Source organism: Podarcis filfolensis, assembly GCF_964270895.1.
Source record: "Podarcis filfolensis genome assembly, chromosome: 3".
NCBI lineage: Eukaryota > Metazoa > Chordata > Lepidosauria > Squamata > Lacertidae > Podarcis > Podarcis filfolensis.
The window spans coordinates 98,189,548-98,210,059 of record NC_139606.1 but is presented as its reverse complement, the minus strand read 5'-3'; the positions used below and the strand labels follow the sequence as shown (position 1 = coordinate 98,210,059).

Below are 20,512 nucleotides of genomic sequence, written 5' to 3'. Positions count from 1 at the left end.
AAAATTCAGGACAGGTAAAAGAAAGACTTGCTTCATGCAATGCATAATTGAACTATGGAACCTGACCCCAACCCACCCCCTCCCCCAGAGGCAGTGATGGACACCAACTTGGATGGCTTTAAAAGAGGATTGGAGAAGTTGGTGGAGGATAAGGCTATTGAAGTCTACAAGCCATGATGGCTATGCTCTGCCTCCAAAGTTTTCATCATTGCCCCTTTACCCTTCCCTCTGCCATACATGAAGCATCAACCATCAGTTGCTTCAGACATCTCGTAAAAACATATCTTTTTGCCCAGGTTTTTCTTGACTTATAAGATTGGACCCTGTTATTACTGATCTTATCTGTTTTGATGAGATTGTTTTAATATTCTTATGCTTGCATCTCTTTTTATGATATTGTTTAATTATTTTATGTTGTATATCACTTAGATAAGTTAAAAATAACAATAAACAAATGCAATTACAATTCCTTGCACAAAAAAGCATTTGATCTACTACCTTTATAATAGTTCCTAGGGGCGGAAACTCTGCAGCCGTGGCTTTTGCTATTGGCATGAGATACGTATTAAGAAATACTGCTTTTTGGTACATAGTAAGTTTCTTTTCTGTCTCATTACTATTTTTTCACTGACTTTTCCCAACTGCAAATGCTAGTTTCCCCCCAGAATGTCACAGGTGTGATGCCATGAGTAAAATGTCCACAGATGATCCAAGGGCCTCTTGTGATTGGTGTTTTATTTAAGGTGTATTCTGCAACATATTCTTCACAATAATAGGAGCCATAGAGCAACAGAAGTAGAACAAAAATAGAAAGTTGTGGGATTTCAGCAGGAAGCTATGAGATATGCACTCATTGGAAATACAGCAGTGTAACCACCCCAAAATCTTTTGCAGGTGCAAACAGTATTGAAAGTGGGATTGCATGTAAATGTCGAGATAGCGTCATGAACACAAATCATTATTAATGCACAATAAAAAGAATATTTGGAGGGTCCCTATGTGAACTTGATTTGATTTTAAATGTGATTCAAACTGTATTTTGAGCTAATTGTTTGATTTTGTGTTTTTAATGTATTTTATGTAATTGGTGTTAGCCGCCCTGAGCCCGGTCTTGGCCGGGGAGGGCAGGGTATAAATAAAATTGTTGTTGTTGTTGTTGTTGTTGTTGTTGTTGTTGTTGTTGTTGTTGTTGTTATCTTACAGATCTATACAGGGACAGGTGGTATTTCAGATAACCTAGTCCTGAGTTTCCAGGGCTTTATATAGTAGAAATAAGTAGCCAATCGGCAGACAGCGTAGTTCCCTCAACACAGGTGTAATATGTGCACACCCAGGTAGTGAACTCAGCAACCTGGTTGCAGTGTTCTGCACCATCAATAATTTCTGGATCAATCTCAAGGGAACCACCATGATAGTGCATTATTGCTGTCCATTTGTGAGATTATGGACACATGAATCACAGTTGCCAAGATATACTTGTCATTTTCCATTGGTAAGAGCAGTAGCTTTTAGGGAAAAAATGAGCAAAAAGAGACTTGGATTTTCCAGCTTTGGGGCTGAAATGTTTGGGAACATTTCCGAGTTATAATTTTGGTAAGTGGGCTCAAGTTGCAGAGAAAGGGATCCAAGAAAGCAGTTTGGGCAATTTTCGAACTGAGTTGTACAGGAAAAGAGTGGGCAGTTAAGTGGTGGAAAGAGTAAGATCTGTTTAGTACGTACATAAGTACTAAAGTACAATGGCTCGATTATTTCAGATGTGTATGAATCTTTAAAGACGTGGAAAATTCATGCAGAATGGTTGAAAGCTGAAACTATGAGGAATATTAAAACAGAACCATTTTAGAATTATTTTAAACCACAGTTGGAAAAATTGCAAATACATAAAGTTGTCTGGTACTTTAAAAGATCAGTTAGCCAACAGAATATTTTAAAGATACGTAACATAATTGAATATGGATTGTGGGGCATCTGATAGAGATTTAGCATCAGGTGAATAATCTTGAAGGAGAGAAACCATGGTTACCAGAGGTGAGGCAAGCTTCTTTAAGTCTGAAGTGTGGATTGGAAATGCACACAAAGTTTTTTGTTTTTTTTTTTGGTACAGGGAAAATACTTTGGAATGTGTGGCATAAGCCTTGGACTGTGCAGCTTTTTGCACATTGAGAAACCATAGTTTCTAGTTGTGAACCAGCAGCTAGACCTAGTAAACTGACAACAAGGTGAAGGAAAGGTAACCACAGAAAGCAAACAGTAAGAAAATGTTGGAATGTCCCATCATCTACAGTTAGGTTAGTAAATTTTATTACACTTTTGGCTCTTGCTTTCCCATGAACAAAGAAGAAAAGATGCAGCACTGAAAGGACAGTGAAGTTTATACAAAATAAGATAAAGTTAGCCTACATGAAAAGGAGTGAATTTCTCCATGTAAATGGAAGAGGGTTTGGTCACAGTTCTATAGGTTGAACTTCCAGTCACTTGCTTTATTAATCAATATTGATTGTAGCACACACAGACACACACATATCGGTATATACACACAAAATGTATTAGTTGTCTTCTTCGTCCCTGAGCTTCCCAGTTAATTTTGCCATTTTGGCATAGTCCATCAACTTGATTTGCCATTCTTCTTTGGTCGGGGTTGTTTCTTCCATCTCTGGGCTAGCAGCATCCAAGCGGCCATTGTAGCATACATGAACAGGGTTCTTTTGATCTTTTGGGATCTTGGTACCTATAATTCCTAATAAAAAAGCTTCTGGTTTTTAAGGAAAGGTTAATTTAAACTTTTTTTCCCATTTCATTGTGTATCATTTCCATTTTTTTATTACATTTCAATTCCACCACTTAGGATAAAAGGAACCCTTTTTTTCTTTGCATTTCCAGCATATATTGGTACTTGTTCTATACATTTTTGCTATTTTTACTGGGGTTAAGTACCACCAATACATCATTTTCATATATAGTTTTCTTTCAATGAAGAACATGCCATAAATTTCAGATCTGTTTTTCATAGCCTCTCCCAAGCCGTCATTTGTGTATTATGCCCCACATCTTTCGCCCATTGTATCATCCTACTCTTACTGATAATACCCTTACGAACTCACAACATGTGGAATTTGTATTATCTTATGATGTAAGTTTATCCTTCTCTCTCTCTCTTTTCTTTTTCTTTCTTTTCTTTCTTTATTTATTGTTGAAAAATATATATATATATATATATATATATATATATATATATATATATATATATAAAAATAACAGTTGTTTAAGTTTTTGGTGTGTCCATTGACTGAAATGGGACTGTTTTCACTTACACCACTTATTTTGCAGATTTATCATTACAACCTTACTGGAGCTGTTCCCCAGCTTCACTCAGTTCTCTTGTACAGTACTGGCAAGTCACACTGGCATAAAGGGTTCCATCAGCGGTAGTCTACTGCTGGCACAACAGTACACACACAGCTGAAAAGAACAAAATCCTTGTCCTTTGGTTTTCTGGCAATTGTTCACAAAGCAAAAAACAAGCCCTGGTACTTTTTCTTTCTTACAGATTAGCAATAACTACTGACCTGGGAATCAGCTCCATTTAGTACACTTGCTTCCAAGTATATTAAGGAATGTGTTGCTTGTCTCTCTAAGTCCTGCTATATGCATGAAAAACTAAACCCTATAACGATTTCAGTTCTCCCAGTGCCAGCCCAATGGCACAAGCTACAACATTCATGCAGCAGAGGGCTATCAAGGCTGCTAGCTATGATGGCTATGCTCTACCTCCACAATTGGAAGCAGTAATGTTTCAAAATACCAGTTGTTGGGAATAATGGGAGGGAAGAGTGCTCTTGAGCACATGCTCTGTTCCCTGGTTTCCCACAGGCACCTGGTTGGTCACTGTGAGAACAGGATACTGGACTAGATGGGCCATTAATGTTCTTACATTAACAGGGAGGAAACAGTAGGCTCAAGGAAGCCCCAGGGTTTGCATGAATATTTCAGATTTCAGGGGGGGGGATATGCCAGGAAGGGAGGGCATAAAACGAAATATTCTGGAAGAAGGTATGGTTGGTTGGCTGGAACCCTGAAGAGCAGGAGCCCTGTGTTTCGTCGCAAGTCCCGCTTGTTTTCTGTTTACTCCAGGTTTGCCTCTTGTATATATATAAAAAATGAGAAGGTCTGTTCTGTGTTCCCCCTACAAAAACATTAATCTATCTAATGACTTTGCTGGCATTCCATATGTCATGCAAAAAGAAAAAGAAGGAAGAGAAAGGACACAATGTTTAGGCGTTTATGCCCTAATGCCAGAAGTCTCAAAAGCCAAGATGTGGGATCTTGGAGTGCTTGGTACTCAAAGTGAACGTAGATATAATGGGAATATCAGAATCTTGGTGGGATGAATATAAATGGTGAGACATTTATTTATTGAACTGATACCCCACCCTTCCTCCCCAAGGAGTCTATGGTGAGCCTTGGATATAAAATATATTGAAAGGGAAGTGTGTGTGTTGATCTACATAGAAGGGAAGCAAAGATATTCCACTGGCTCTGCTGAGACACCAGCTGCCTTTTGCTCTCTCTCTGGGGCTGGGGGCTGACTTCAGGCAGCCCTTGGCATAGTCTGACTGATGCCCCTGTCACCTCCAAACCCTGCCAATTCTCCTCTTAACCCTGCTCCCTCTCTTACACAGAGTACAAGCAGACAAATGGACAAACCATTCCCCAAAATATAGGGTAGATGAAAGATATGTGAAAATGGCGTAATTTCTTCCATCCTCTTATAATACTAGAATCAGGATCATACACTACCCCAAACTGATTGTCAATAGATGGCAGTTCTTTATACTATACATAATTCACTTATGGAATTTGCTACCACAAAATGAGGTGATGGTAACCACCTGAGATGGTTTTTGAAAAACATAAGAAAAAATCCAAAGGGATACTTCTAACAGCATGTATTAATAATGTTGCCTAAATGGAAACCTCATGTTTTAAAACAGTGTATCTCTGAATAGTAGTCACAAAGAGGCAAATATCAGGAGAGGTGTTTTCTCAGCATGCGGTCTCGCTGGGTGTTCCAGAGTCTTTGCCACTGTTGGAAATAGGGGGCTGGATTGGTGGACATTGAAATAATCCAGCTCAGTTAGTTTCCTTCCGCACTTTTATAAATAAAGGAGGTAGAATGACCAACGAAAGACTCACTGTTGATATTCTTACAAAGTTGTTGATATAACAACAGCTCCCAAAATATATTTAGTTTGATGAAATTATGATGGAGGCATTCTCATTATCCAAAGTACAGTCTAGATACTTAATGTGATTTCCAGTTACATCTTCAAATCAATTAAAAAGATGTGGTGATTTTACAAATAATAATGTTTGATATGATCATGTGAGACTCAGTGGTTTTAAACTAATTACTACTAACTTCACCCTTAAGAACAGAATGCTTGAAATAAAACACAAGGACAACAATGAACAGAACTGTTTTCTGGAAAATTGTGTGGCTAAGGTGTTTCTTAACAATAATTCTGCAGGTGTAATAATTACTTGATTGCTGTTTTGGCCACCACTGTTCGGGGGGGGGGGGGAGATGGAATGTCCTTGTTAATGGAAAAATGCCTCTAGAAAACATGCAAAGTTTCTGCATCTTTGTTATATGCTCAGTGGGACACTCACCCACAGTATTCCCACCATCCAAGGTTTTGATATTTTTCCTTTTCATGCTGAAATAGAGTTGAAATGAGATGGAAATGGAGCCCAATGGGAAGCCTTTACTTTTAAGCACCATTCACTCTCCTATAGAGCTACTACAATATCCTTCCTCCTACAACATCTGTACTGCGTTCAACAGTCGTGAGAATTTCTCAGTTTCAAGTGTACACAATGAACTTTTGGGAACTGTATATAAATATAACTTAAAAATTGGGAGAGCTTTGGTTTCAGCTGTGCTCAATAATAAAACATAGGAAATGTTATTTAGTGAAAAGGATCATCTTATGGATTTTTTAAGTATAAAGAAATATATTTTAAAGGGCAAGCTCCCAAACACGAGCACTTTTGAAGTGACAGAAAACAGTACTCACTGAAAATAATCTATTCTCATTGTGAACACAATTGTTAATGCCACTCTAGTTGCATCCTTGAAAATAACACAGAACAGAAAGGAACAGAAAGAGTGGAAAAGATTTTTCTGTTTCCGGGCAACTATTGTAGTGTAGGAGTTCCTTATCAGGAATTCAGCAGATGAAATTAGTTTTTAAAACCTTTTTTTATAAAAGGGCAAGCTCTCAAACATCAGGGGTTTCAAAGAGCTATGGAAATAAAACTTCTTTAAAGAAATCAATACACATTTGTTAATCCAATTCTGTCATAAATCTTAATGCCTAAATTATGCCCATGTACCATTAGACTGATGACTCCTCTGTGAGCTTTTGGAAGGGCAAATAATCACATCTTAAAAGCAAGTTTTGCCACAACTGTTAACAGCAGATTCATTTCACACCTGTTGACCTTTGATAAAATAATTCTCAGTGAAACTATCTTTGTTTGTTTTTATATTATGTATTTATTAAATCTATATACTGCCCTTACATGATCACAGTGTGGTTCACAACACAAAAATACAAAATGAAGACACAAGCATTTATTTATTTATTAAATTTAATATTGCTTCTTCTGTTGAGACTGCTATTTAAAGACGGATCCAACTTAACTAAATGAGGAGTGCTTAACAATATTGGGGAGGCAGTTTTAAGTACAATGGGTACAGATTCAAGGCTCTGCCACATATATCTAATGGTACGAAAGAAATGAGACTAAAATATTTGTTTTTTAAAAATCATGTATAAAGAATTGTGCACAAAGATAAGGATAATGGGATTAAGAAAGCCAATTCCTTTAGCCCTACAAAGAAGGTGTTCTGCGAAATCCATAGGGGTGAGGGAGTTCAGACAGTTTATATTCCCCCCTCCTTTTCCTTCATGTATTTCTCACCCATTGGGTAAGAGAACACGGGGAAGTTGGCCTCAGCATGGATTTGAGGGTATGGGTGCTTTCTTACCCTCCTTCAACCCTGAGACCATCGTGTAGCTGGTCTTTGGCTCAAGGGATGAAAATAGCAAAGCATACCCTGAATCCAAGATGCTATAGATATATTCAGGAATAAAGGGTAGTGCTTTAGCAAGTTCTGCTCATTTAACCCCATATCAATTATGGGGACTTTTGTAAGACTGAAGAGAGGCAAATAGGAGACACTATTTCTTTCTTTTAGAAAAAAAATCTTTATTGAATTTAATTTCAGTTAACATTCCTTATTCCTTCTGAAGCAAAGCAGAAGGCTGCAATAATACTTATGGAAAACAGAAGGACAGATGTTGTGAGAGGCTTGTGCCCTTTCCCTTTGCTTATTTAACTGCCACTGCAGCCGACTTCTATGGAAGTGTGTACACAAATGCTACTGTTCCCTTTTCATTGATGGTATGGGATCATGTGCATGGGGCTTCTCTCTTTCTGGCTTGCTTTATATCTTTTCTCCAATATTAGGACAATACTCACAACACCACTCATATATTACAAAATATTCTGTTCGTGGGGACAGGGAACACAAAGTCTCTCTCAACAGTACCGCTTACCAGCCCTCTTTTTTTTACTGCTTTCCCTTTTAAACTTATGTAACTGAATCCTATAGGTTCATCCACCCACTCATTTCATTTTTGCACTCAGCATTATGATACTGCACTGTTTTGTTATGATGGATACAATAAATTCAATATGTGGATGAAATTTCTCAGTTTATAAAATGGAAGCAGATGAATGAAATGTGTGTTCAATGTAACTGAATTCTGTGCTGAGTTTCAGTGAGGATCATTTTGGAATAGTAATGAATAGCCATGATGTGCTGATTTCGAGCTTGCTAAAACAACTTTTGAATCTTAAATGGTATTCAGATTTTTATTGAACAAGCTAGTATATCCAGTTGTTTAAAAGAGGATTCTTGAATTTAAAAAATCAATGTATCAAAATATTATTTCAGTTTACCTTTATAGGAGTGGGAACAATCAATAATAACTCCCCTCTTTCTGTGATTTATGTACAAAGAAATGATCCTAGCCCCTTCTCCATCAAAATCAGATGGTATTTTCAGCTCACTGGAATGATGTAATTTCCAATGATACTTTTAATATCCCAGTGCCCGGTCCCCTTGGAACACGAAGGTGTCCTCTCCAAATGCAGGTCAACAGGGCTCTGACTTGGGGATCACATATGACAGTCTGAGGGACAGCACACACCACACAGAAGAGGATTTGATATCAGTGTGTGCCTTTGAGGCCAGGGGTTCAAATTACTAAAGTTAAGTATAACCTTAAGGAGTCCCACAACCACAGTAAGTGCCCAGTGGCCTTCACTCCCATATAAATTCAGAGCAGAGGGCAAAAACACACCTAGAGGCCACAAAGGGAGACAGTGCATAAGAAGAGCTTGCTTGATCAGACCAATGGCCAATATGGGGAGCCATAAACAGCTCTAAGCCAAGCACAGCAGGCACATGTCTCTAAAGTAGGGTTCTGACCTTTAGCATTCTTACCAGCTTTCTCCAGAGGCAGGCGTAGCCTGAAGGTACATTAGGAATTGGTAGATCTCAGAGTGATTTGCAGTACAGCAGAAAGGGTCTCGAAGTACCAATTGTTTAGCAAAAGGCTCTTACTCTCCAAAATAAGACTGCTGAAATAAAGAAAGCTAGTGGGTATGAGTCAGGAGTGAACATGAGAGAACTGAGCTCAAACCTGGGACTGAAAGCAAATTACTGGGCTAAGCATGTGCTCAGAAGCAGCCCGTTCCTAACTTCTGTGTATATCTACATCCTGAGCCATGATTTTGCACCTGGCTCTGGTTGGTGGTCCTTAGGATCTAGTAAAAAAACCAAAATCCTGCAGGCCTGACATCTGCCTCAGTAGCCTTTGCTCTCAGCTAAATTCAGATTATTGTCTAAGCAACCTGTCTTGGTTGCTAAATTTGCTGGGAGCTCTCCCAGGTCCTGAAAGACTCAACCTCAACCTGCTGTTTGAATTCTGACTTCTGGGATCTTAAATCTGTTGCTTTCTACCAGGTCTCTGGAGTGAGATGATTCATGCTCCAGCAGGAGCTGCTCCACAGGCTCTCAGTCTAGCTAATCCAAGTCAGGACTATGTCTAGCATCTATATTTCTGGCCAGTTCTTACTTTTCTAACTGAATATATCAAGTTCATATTTATTGCTTTGTAAGGTAAAGGAAAAGGAAAAGGACCCCTGGACAGTTAAATCCAGTCAAAGACGACTGACTATGGGGTGCGGTGCTTATCACGCTTCAGGCCAAGGGAGCCGGTGTTTGTCCACAGACAGCTTTCCGGGTCATGTGGCCAGCATGACTAAACCGCTTCTGGCGCAGCGGAACACTGTGACGGACATCAGAGTGCACGGAAATGCCAATTGCTATGTAGACTAGAAGTGTCAACCAGTTATCTGTGTAAACCTAGCAGACACATATGCCATTTAAAATGTAGTTGGCCTTCAGGTAGTGATAAGTTCCTTTTGTATCAACAAAAGATGCAAATCCATCAAATGAGAAACATTTTGCATGATATACTAATTAAGGTGGAGATTACCTTCATTGCAACAGAAAGCATATGGTATTGGTGCCAAAATTTTGCAAAGATGTAAACATAGTTCTCAAATCAATTAAGGTCATCGTACTGCTTTATAATTATCTCAACTTGCCCTTCATCTGCTGGATTAAGAAAATCCCTGAGAAGAAAATCACAGACTTTTGCTTGAACACCCTCTGAGTATCTTTATCAGTATTTGCTACTATTACTAATGAATCTTTTTTGTAAATTGCATTGAGGGTGTTTTTTGTGGGTTTTGTTTTTTGTTTTACAACTAAGCAATGTATAAACTTTATGAAATAACTATATAGTGAATGGGATTGTTAACATTCCCATTAACCAGTATTTTATATCAATTTGGCACTGTGGTGTAAACCACAGAGCCTAGGGCTTGCTGATCAGAAGGTCGGTGGTTCGAATCCCTGCGACAGGGTGAGCTCCCGTTGCTCGGTCCCAGCTCCTGTCAACCTAGCAGTTCGAAAGCATGTCAAAGTGCAAGTAGATAAATAGGTACCACTCTGGCGGGAAGGTAAACAGCGTTTCCGTGCACTGCTCTGGTTTGCCAGAAGTGGCTTTGTTATGCTGGCCACATGACCTGGAAGCTGTACGCCGGCTCCCTCGGTCAGTAAAGCAAGATGAGCGCCGCAACCCCAGTCTTCCACGACTGGACCTAACGGTCAGGGGTCCCTTTACCCTTTATTTTTAATCCAGCTGTGAATGTGTGTGTGTGAGAGAGAGAGCACGCAAAAGGACCAACAAATTAGCTCCCAAATTTGGTTTATTATTACTGTCTTTTTCTGCTTTATTATTTTGTTGTGTCTGTCAGGTGAATATAAAATACAGGTGAAGACAAACATATGATTTTAAATGTTGGAAGAGAGGTTTGAACACAAATCACTAAAATGCAGAGAATGTGTGTTGGGACCACTTTCACTTTCAAATGTTTGGTGTACATAGAAGTAAAAGAGCAGGAAGAATAAAGAAATGACAAAATGAAAGGGAGCAGCAAAAGGGAAGGGATGGTAAGGAAATCAAATAAGAGACTTGAAGAAGAATGTTGCTGAAGGGCATTTGATGCAAAACAAGCTATGAGTAAGCAGCCACCAAGCATGGGGGGGGGGGCGGGAATCAGTCAACATCCTGAGCTTTAATAAGTGAATACAGTGGTACCTCGGGTTAAGTACTTAATTCGTTCCAGAGGTCCGTACTTAACCTGAGACTGTTCTTAACCTGAAGCACCACTTTAGCTAATGGGGCCTCCTGCTGCTGCTGCGCTGCCGGAGCACAATTTCTGCTCTCATCCTGAAGCAAAGTTCTTAACCTGAAGCAATATTTCTGGGTTAACGGAGTCTGTAACCTGAAGCGTATGTAACCTGAGGTACCACTGTACAGAACTGTACTTGAGTTTTAGCTCAGCACCTTCATTCCTATATATTCTTATAATGGTGCTATGGCTCCTTCTGATAGCCCTGCCACTGTCATGGTAATGCCATTACATATTTATCCTAAAACCTTTTGCTCTTTTGGGCTTTCTATAGGTGAAAGACAACATAAATGAAGTGTAGACAATGCAGTTCAAGTTCTGCGGAGCTCTCTTGTTATAGAAGCTTCCATTGCTTGCTTTTTGGAGTCAAGCTAAAACATTTTTAATATCCTGATGAAGTAAAATGTTATTTGACCTTGACATAATAAATTGTGAATTTCATTTTATTATGCATTGTCTTCAATCTTTTTATGTGTATTAATTGTTGTACGCCTCACTGTTCTTTTATAATGGCCTATAAATGTTTAGTACAAATATATATATACTAATGAAAACTGGTCCAGAAATTAGTTTTCAGAAGACAGAGGAAAAGACATAGAAAATCAGACATATTCAAAACAAGGAAAAAAACAGATTACAGAGAATCTGGATTTTTAAAAAGGTATAGATGAAAGGAGCTGATAGGAAGCATTAACTACAGCCAGCCATAGTACTGGCACACTGAGTACCTGCTTCATCTGAATATCTCTGCCAACTTACACTCTTCTTGACCTGAAGCCACCCCTTTAATTCTAACACTGGAACACTTTCGTGACTAAGCAGCCTGCTAATTGGAATTAAGTGGCACAGGAAAACGGGCACAGGGATAACATTTTCAGTCTCCCATTTGTCTTACAAGTCATAGAAATGTTAACTTATCTACCTCTAGGGTGGCTCATTATTATTATTATTTATTAATTTGTTAGTTGTCTAATACTGACAGTCTCTATGAGCCATAGAACAAATCTAAAACATGCAAAACACACAAATAGCATAACATTAAAAAGCACACCAGCCTCTAAAAAGAAAAATAAGTATTCTCAACAATTCTTATATATATGATTGAAATCCCCTCCATCAATTTTGTTGAGCTAACATAAATTCATTTTAAACCCTCCAGGTATCAGTCATACATTCTGATGACAAGGTGGGCAAAAAATAGGTTCAGCAGAAACCAAACGTTGGCAGAAGATAGCTTGCTGTTAGTCTCTGGTAGACCCCTAGCACCTGCTGGTTGTTGGGATTCTTCCAAATAACGGTGGAGTAAATCTGGCAATTTCCCCCCCTTAATATAAGTACTGCCTACTTGTATCATATAACATAGATTAACTTTGCCTTAATTGTAAACACCCACTCTTGCTTTGTGTAAATAAAGGCTTATATTCCATCTTTCCACTATTTAGGTATTCAGTTCTGCATTGAATTTAATAAAATAAGGTTGTCAATCCCAGGAAATGCACCTATACTTGTAAAGTGCCATGCAGATTAATGACACTAACAAAAGATCAGAGGACAAACACCAACCCACCATCTTTGTATAGCCTCCGGCACATTTCTCTCATGTTATAGAAGCTTACATTGAATTAGATGGGATTTAAATTGGTCATCAATTTTTCATTTTACACAGCAAGGATTCTGGGATGAAGCAGCAATGGCTGTGCCCTAAATAAAGACTGGCTTGTAACCCAGATCTTAAATGGGATTAAAGTTAGTTGTAACAAATTTACATCATGACTGACTTTAGTCCTATTGAATTTATTGGGCTGTAACCCTAACCCTACTTCTCTAGGAGTTAGTGCCATCCATAGGACTTACTTCTGAATAAGCCATGGTGTAAGTCTATACACCATACCTTGGGTTACAGACGCTTCAGGTTGCGTTTTTTCAGGTTACAGACCGCTGAAACCCGGAAGTACCAGAATGGGTTACTTCCACGTTTTGGTGGTCGCGCATGCGCAGAAGCGCTAAATCACGCTTTGCACATGCGCAGAAGTGCCAAATTGCAACCCGCGCGTGCGCAGGCGCGAGTTGCGAACGCTGCGGGTTGTGAACATGCATCCCGCATGGATCACGTTCACAACCCAAGTGTCCACTGTATTTGAAAGTAATATGAAGGCATATATGTATTTGAATGTACAATTTCTGCACCTCTGTATATGTTCCTGTAGCTCAGGATAACATTTCATACACTTGAAGACTTATTTATTTATTGCATTTATATCCTGCCCTTTTCTCCAGGCAGCTCATGTACATGGTTCTCCTGAATCTTCACATAATCTCCACAACAACCCTGTGAGGTAGGTGAGGCTGGAAGGCAGTGGCTGGCCCAACGTCACCCAGTGCGCTTCAAAGCTGAGTGGCGATATGAAGCCCAGTGTCTCCCAGGTCCTAGTGTGACACTCTAACCACTACACCACCAAAACCTGTGGTGTAAGAAATCTGTTAAGTCTTCATGAAGAGGCAAATTTAGGGGGCTGTGACCGGTTTGGTCACACTGGATGCAGAGCCTTGTGGGCGCCACCACTATGATTCACAATGGAGCATGAGAGGCAAAGGGGCCCTGATGGTGTTGCATCGGGTGCCACTGAGATCTAACACAACAAGACCTGCCACTGCTTTGCGTTTGCCACAAGTGCCCTTGCTCTGCTCAGGGTCGGCCCAAGCCATTTTGGCACCTGAGGCAGACCTCGAAATGGCGCTCTTCTCCCCACCCAGGAAGAGTGAGCAGTAGCAGACTTCGGGCTCTCAAATATCAGCAGCACCCTGTGTGGCACGAAAATTTGGCACCCACCCACCCCTGGCGCTCTGTTCTACATCATTGTTGCAGCACCCTCTCAGGCATCCAGTACAGCCAAACCAGTTGTGCTACCTGTTGGAGCCCATGGGTGAAGCCAGGATTTTTGTTGGGGGGGGAGGCTTTTTATGGGGATCAGACCTCAGATTTGTATTGATTGGGGGGGGGGGGCTACTGCCCCCCCGGCTACGCACATGCTCTGGAGTACGGGAATATCTATACCAGAAACAAGGCAGGGTGGTGGGGGTGGTGGGGAAAGATAGATCGACATGGGGATCTGCTGCTCGGGTGGATCCTGCTACCTGAGGCAGTCGCCTCACCTTGCCGGCCCTGGCTCCGCTTGCGACGCTGAACTAATGCAGCAACCCCCTCAGGAAGCTGGATGCGCGCGACTCTCCTTAGATAGACTGCCTCAAGCGCGTCTCTTTTCACATAAAGCCTTTTTATCCGGCGACGCCCGCGGCGGGTGAGGCAGGGAAACAACACCCAAGCACCCCACCTCCTCCTTCACACCCACGCCCGGCCTCCGAGAGGCTGAACAGCGAGGCTTGGCTCGCGTTGGGAGGCTGCAGCAGCAGCGGCGGGCAGCGGCCTCGCCGCGCGGTTTGACTGACAGCGGGAGAATGTGGGACGACCGTTGGTCCGCGAGATGGTGTCAACTGCCGCGCCGCGCGCCGGCAGAAACAGAAGACGAAGAAAAAGCCACCGCCGCACTTTCGAATCTGGGCGCGCGGAGCTGGGAGGGAGGAGGAGTTGGAGGGGGGGAGGAGGAGTCACGCGCAGGTCCACAGCCCTGGCACGCTCCGCTCTGTTTAACAGCCCCCCCCTCCCTCCTCTTGCCGCTGCCTCCTCCTTCCCCCCCACCCTCGGGCGCTTCCCTTCCCCATCGCCGCTGTTCCTTCCCGGCTCTACCCGACAGCGTGTGCCTCCTACGTGCGTTCCACTTGGTACGGCCCACCTGGAAGATCATGGCGATTGATGGTAAGTAGGCCAATAACGGGCTCCTCTCCTCTCGAATAACCCCCCCTCCTTCCCCCTACCTGGGCAGCGGGCGCGGGGAGCGAGGGGGAGGGGCGAGCAACGGCACTGTGGGGCCGGTGGGTGGTGGTCGGGGGGGCGCGCGCGGGCTGCCTGCCCCTGAGGAGAGGCGGCGGAATAAACAAACGCATAAATTAAAAGAATGAGAATTAAAAAAAAAACAAAATCCAAACCAGGGTAGCGGGCGCGGGGGAATGATGAGTGGTCTTTTCCCCAAAGTGAGCGGCGGGGGCGAAGGGGCGCTCGGGGCGGCTCTCCCCCCGCCCTGTGGTGCCAGGCGCTGCCTCAGCTCGACCCCCGGCAGCAGCGGCCGTTTGCTCCCCGTGGAGTCGAGGCATTTTTTGTGGGCGCCGAAGACGAGAGGCAGCCGCCTCCGCAAACCCACGCCGATATAATGGTGGGGGTCCTGAATAGTCTGTTTACATGGTGTAGGTGGCTGACTCTCTTCGCTGACGTGTAAAAATTGTCCCCCTCAGGAATAGTAGTTACCACACCGTTATTGACCCGTTTTACTTAGAAGTTCTGTCTGTTTTACCCCCCCCCCCGCCCTGTGCCACAGGCAGCAGCAGCAGCTCCTGGAAGGCGAAAAGGTGCCTCAAGAAGAAGTGGGGCGGAAGAAACCCGCTTTCTTTTTCTCACTTCGCCAAACGCCTTCTGGCAAGCCTTTAATAAGTGCCTGAGAGAAATAAAAACAGCCTCGCAAAGGCTGCCGTCACGCAGCTGGGTTTCAGGGGGGCAGCAAACAAGCAGGGTTCAACGCCCCCCCCCTTTCCCGCCGCCTGACCCATCTCCTAGAGATGCTGCCCTCAGCCTTGGATACAGCTGGTTGCGTGGAGTGTTTCCAAGTCTGTTGCGCTTTCTGCATCATTTGAATAAGAGGAGGGTGTGTATATATATATATATATATATATATATATATATATATATATTCAAATGATGCAGAAAGAGCAACAGACTTGGGTAGACTTCAGGCAGACTTTTTAATCAGCTGCTTCACAACTAAAAGTCTGCAAACAAAAAAGAGAGAGGGAAAGAGGAGCTTCTCTTTCCCCACTTCCCAAGGAAGGCAGTCATTGGTCTTTCTGAACTCCATTCTTTTCAAATATACCTTTTAATTTTTATAGAGTGTGGGAGTATTCAGTGCATTTGGTTGACACTGCAGGAAGTTTGTGGGGGGGGAGAATTCATTGCCGCTGATGGGATGGAAAATGTTCTTATTAATATCATGTTCAATTCTTAGAGAGAGGTACGGATTTAACACTGTTGATGCCCATTTACTTGTACTCTCTACATAAAACTAAAGTTTGTCTGAAAATCTTGTCTTCTTTTCCCGTTTTCCTTACTTCTATTCTTTGAGAATAGTTGGTTTCATGCATTTGACATGCACATTTATCTAGTTTGTGTATTGGCAGTCTGATCCAATGCATGCTTCCTTGAAAATAAGTCACAGTTGCTTTAGCAAGTTTTGTTGTTGTTGTTTAGTAGTTTAGTCGTGTCCGACTCTTCATGACCCCATGGACCAGAGCATGCCAGGCACTCCTGTCTTTCACTGCCTCCCGCAGTTTGGCCAAACTCATGCTGGTAGCCTCGAGAACACTGTCATTATGCATAGGATCTTAGTCTGAATCAGTTCTTTCCCATGTAAGGTATATAAATGCAGACAATTATGGCAGTAAAATAATCCATATGTCATCATTTATGGCAAGATTTGTTCCCTTTAAGCTTTAAGCATTGCAAGTGGGCATAGAAGGTGTGATTATGTTCTTGGAAGTGCACATTGGGAAACAATATTTCACAGTTACTCAGTTGAATTACATACTAAGGTGGAATCTACACAAATATAAAAAAGCTGTGAAAATGCTGTTTTAAAAAACGTTTTGAAAAATACATTGAATTTTGCATAGCTCAGTGTCGTCATCTAGTATTACATTTGTATATTGTACCTTACACTTCATTTAAAACATTTTATTTGCATCTGAATGGACAGAGTAATTTTCTACCTAGCCAACTAGCTTGTGTCTGTTTTATAGTCTTGAAAAGTGTGTAACAACACATGACATTAATAGAGTAGTGCAATCTTTGTTGATCATTTCCAACTATGCTGTCTGGTGTTTTGGCCTGTCTTAGAAGACAGTTATTTGTCTTGATCAAATTAATTAGTCGTCATTGCCATCTTTATTATCCTTGTTTGTTTATCTTGTAGACATTGATTTTCTTTTTTTAAGAAAAAATGAGGGAGATTATCATGCAAATATCTGAATATGTCTTATATCTGAAACTGTTTTAATTATTTCTCCAGTTCACCACATTTAATAACAAGAGAACACATATATTATGTGTTAAATTTATATCCTGCATCTTCTTCCAGAGGTGCCTAACACTTAAAATTATTGGGTGTTTTGTTGTTGCTTTTTATTGATATACATCTTGCCTTCATAAAAGTGCACTTTTCAGAGCCAATTACTAAATATAGGATATTTGTTAAAACTCCTAAATGGAAAATGCATTCTTAAAGTGTTGAGAAGATCCTGTAATGGTAGAGAATGGTTCTAGATGTTAATTTTGTTACGTAGAATACAAGAGAAATATCAGTGATGGGCCCTTCTGAGTCCCTGGGCCCAACCATTCTATGCCTGAACTGAGACTTAAGAGTTCTTCTTGGCACTTTTTCTCCTGTTTTCATGGTACAGTAGCCTCTGCAGATGGAGCAGTGGTTATTACTATGGTCCGTCAATTCAAAACATGGATTGCGATTCTGCTTTACAAAACATGGTTCATCATTTCAGACATCATGTCAAACTATAGTTAAGCTTTTTAAAGCATTGTTTGCCAGATGATGCTGGGATACATTCCTAACACATGGGATGGTAACTCCTTCATTGTGGAATAGGCAGGGTCCTTGTAAGTCTTCTGCCTCTTCCTTGTAGGGAGGAGCCATCATGCCCTCCAGACCAGAGCTTTGATTAGGTTGGGTCTGATCTAAGCTCTGAAGAGTTCTGTCAGAAATACTTTCAAGTTGCTATGGGTGTTTTGGGGTTTGTCTTTCCTTTCACCTTCTGTTGCTTCTAAATCTTTTTCCCTGGTCTTCTGTCTCCATGTTGCTTTCTGTTTTATTGTCAGTGTTTGCATTTTGTTGGTTGAAATCTCATTTTTTCCACTTCATCTCCCTCCCCCTCTATCTTTGGAGGGCGAGTTACACATAGTTTTCATTGAGGGATATGTTTTGTTAGCCCTGGGGTTGCTGTTATCTACCAAGCAATCCCTGTGATGCGAGTGCCTTCAAGCACAGAGCTTTTGCAGGTCTTGCTTCCAAAGTTATCGGAAAGGCATTTTGTTTGTGGCTCTTGTGCTATCTCCCTTACAATCCAAAAGGATGCAGTTGGTCCAGTGAGAGCAAGTCCCACACCCTCTATAACCCAGCACAATTGCCTGGGTCAATACTGCTTTTAGCAGCATAATATTGCTGCTTAACCTTGGTGTGGTTTTGTAATTATGCTTGTCATAATCCAGAGCAATAAAAAAAAAGGTCCTTGGTGCAAATTTGATTGAATAGTAGTGGAAATAGTGAGATACTATAAATATAACTACCCCAGTCTCCGAAATTCAGAAATTCAGAAGTATATGCTGTAGGTTCGTTCACCGTACATGGATGAAGGGATTTACTTTACATACAGTGAAAAAACTTTCTTACACAATTTCTTGAAATATTGTTGAATCTCTGACTGCTAAAGACTTAATGAATAAACCTGACTGGTGGGACTGAGGATCACATTTTGTAGGAATTATATAGTATAATATTGTTGCATGCCACCCCAGTCTCCAAGCTGTGCAATATTCCAGGGGTTCTGGGCACTTTCCCAGGGTTTATGTTTCCTTTTGGAAATGAGGCACAGTGGAGACTGTGGTGTCTTTATGATATATGGTTCATTTACACATACAGTGGTACCTTGGTTCGCATATGTTTTGGATTACAAACACGTCAAACCCGTAAATGCGTGTCCCAGTTTGCAACCTTTTTTTTTGGATTACAACCCATTTTTTTGGATTACGAACAAATTTTGGAGGCCCCATTGGCGAAAGCACGCCTTGGGTTACAACCTGTTTTGGTTTACAAACGGACCTCTGGAACGGATTTTGGTTGTAAACCAAGGTACCACTGTATATACAACCTGAGCCTACAATGTAGGGGTTCCCTGCATTAATACCCCAAAAGGATCTTGTTTCTCCCATAGCCACAGCCTTAGATTCAAATAGAAATCAAACATTGCTCTCAAATGTATCTCTGCCTCTCTCTCCAGCTTGCTGCTTTATTTCTAGATCACATTGCCCTCTCAACTCTCTTCCAAACTCTGGCTTGTCTCTTGAGTGAGGGCCCCCTACCCATTTGCCATCTCACACCAAGCTCCTTAATCACCTCATCAGACAGCTAACTTGGCTTGGTTAGCTTTTAACACTTGGTGGATCCAAGGATTAGAAGGTTCTGGCACATATCTCAACACCACAAACTCCTAGCAATATAGTCTTGCATAGTATAGTATTACAGGTATCCACAAATCTACTTGCCAGGGACGAGTACACACAGCAGCCCACAGGCTCGTTTTCCATTGCAATTTTTAAGCAGGTAAGAAATAGCCGGAGTCCCTTCCCATCAGCATAAGAAAGACTGCTGCTGTTTCTTATTTTACCCATATGCTGCCAAAATGTGAGATGACCCTGCATCTCAAGAAATGGGAAGTGACTTGTGTCAGGCACTAGTAAGGGCTGGCTAGTAAGCCAAACCAACATTTTTGGACACTTAAGTATTGTAAATGTACAGATGGCTTTTGACTGGGTTACTTGCTCTGGCGAACAACTCATTTTCATTAGCTTGAAATTTCATTCTGTCCAGTAAAGTACTCTGTATAACTGCAAAGCTTACATACTTAAGTACCAAGGTAAATTGCTCCAATATGAGTTATAATTATAATTTAGATATTTTGAATCTACTGTTGTCTATAGAGGATAGAATAAAAAACTAATAACCCCCATTTGATACTGTAAGTAAGTTTGAAGCTCTTTCAAATAATTAAAAATACCATTGGATGATTATTAAGCATGCCTAAGATAAGTTTATGAATACTGAAATATATTGCATTGTTTCCCCACTTAACTCTCTTTCTATGGACAGGTGGTGAAAGACCATGTGGCGTACATGAACTAATTTGCATTAGAAAAGGTAAGCAACTTCTTTGAATACTTTTAATTATGTAAACATTTTTTTAAATAGTGGAACAGCCTAGAAGAGTTAAGGAAAGAGCAATCCAGACCCTTACGTTCAGCTCTCTTCAGCTCAGCTGGTCTCCCACTGGCTGCTGAATGTCCCCACCAGTGGGGGCAGCACACAGCCCTGGAATGGGGCATTCCAAGGTTGTGAAGAGGCTGATGCTGAGCTGGCCCAAGACCTGCTGCCTCATGACTGTTGTATGTCAGCATTGGACCTAGCTGTTGTGCTAGCTGGTAGGTGGCATAGCAATCAGGTCTGAATTGGGCCCATTTGTCTGTCTCTTACTCTGCTGTTACTGCCATGAGTGTTAGGACTATGGATGCAGTGGTTGTTCCTTTACTCTGCAATCAGATTTCCAGGAAGTTGCTTCAAATTCAATCTAGTTGTGCTTAAGAATCATTTCTATATTTTTGCATGTAGTAAAGCCTGTTTCAGGCCAACTATTCTCCTGCTGTCTTCATGTGAGAAATGCTTGCTAC

The 20,512-nt window shown here is 41.3% G+C and overlaps 1 protein-coding gene and 1 long non-coding RNA gene across 11 annotated transcripts in view; one reads left to right on the top strand and one right to left on the bottom strand.

Annotated features, from left to right (window-relative positions):
- Positions 1 to 2,465: 2,465 nt before the first annotated feature.
- On the bottom strand, positions 2,466 to 14,190 carry LOC310758807. 2 transcript variants are annotated; one of them, XR_014545934.1, is made up of 3 exons: positions 14,053 to 14,190; positions 8,579 to 8,715; positions 2,466 to 2,737 (listed from the first exon to the last, which is right to left on the bottom strand). It is a non-coding gene; the product is annotated as an uncharacterized lncRNA (long non-coding RNA). The 2 variants fall into 2 exon arrangements; XR_014545935.1 differs by lacking the exon at positions 14,053 to 14,190 and adding an exon at positions 13,137 to 13,854.
- Positions 14,191 to 14,355: 165 nt separating this feature from the next.
- SYT14 (synaptotagmin 14) overlaps positions 14,356 to 20,512 on the top strand; it is a gene marked incomplete at its 5' end in the record, with an annotated part of 81,977 nt that continues 75,820 nt past the window's right edge. For 4 of the 9 annotated variants that reach the window (XM_083605128.1, XM_083605125.1, XM_083605123.1 and 1 more), the window contains 2 exons: positions 14,356 to 14,713; positions 19,938 to 19,985. In XM_083605128.1, coding sequence (XP_083461254.1) covers positions 14,356 to 14,713; positions 19,938 to 19,985 — 406 coding nt within the window. Of the gene's footprint in view, positions 14,714 to 14,815; positions 15,168 to 19,937; positions 19,986 to 20,512 lie in introns of those variants that run through there. The other 5 variants (XM_083605129.1, XM_083605126.1, XM_083605124.1 and 2 more) reach the window with 4 other exon arrangements.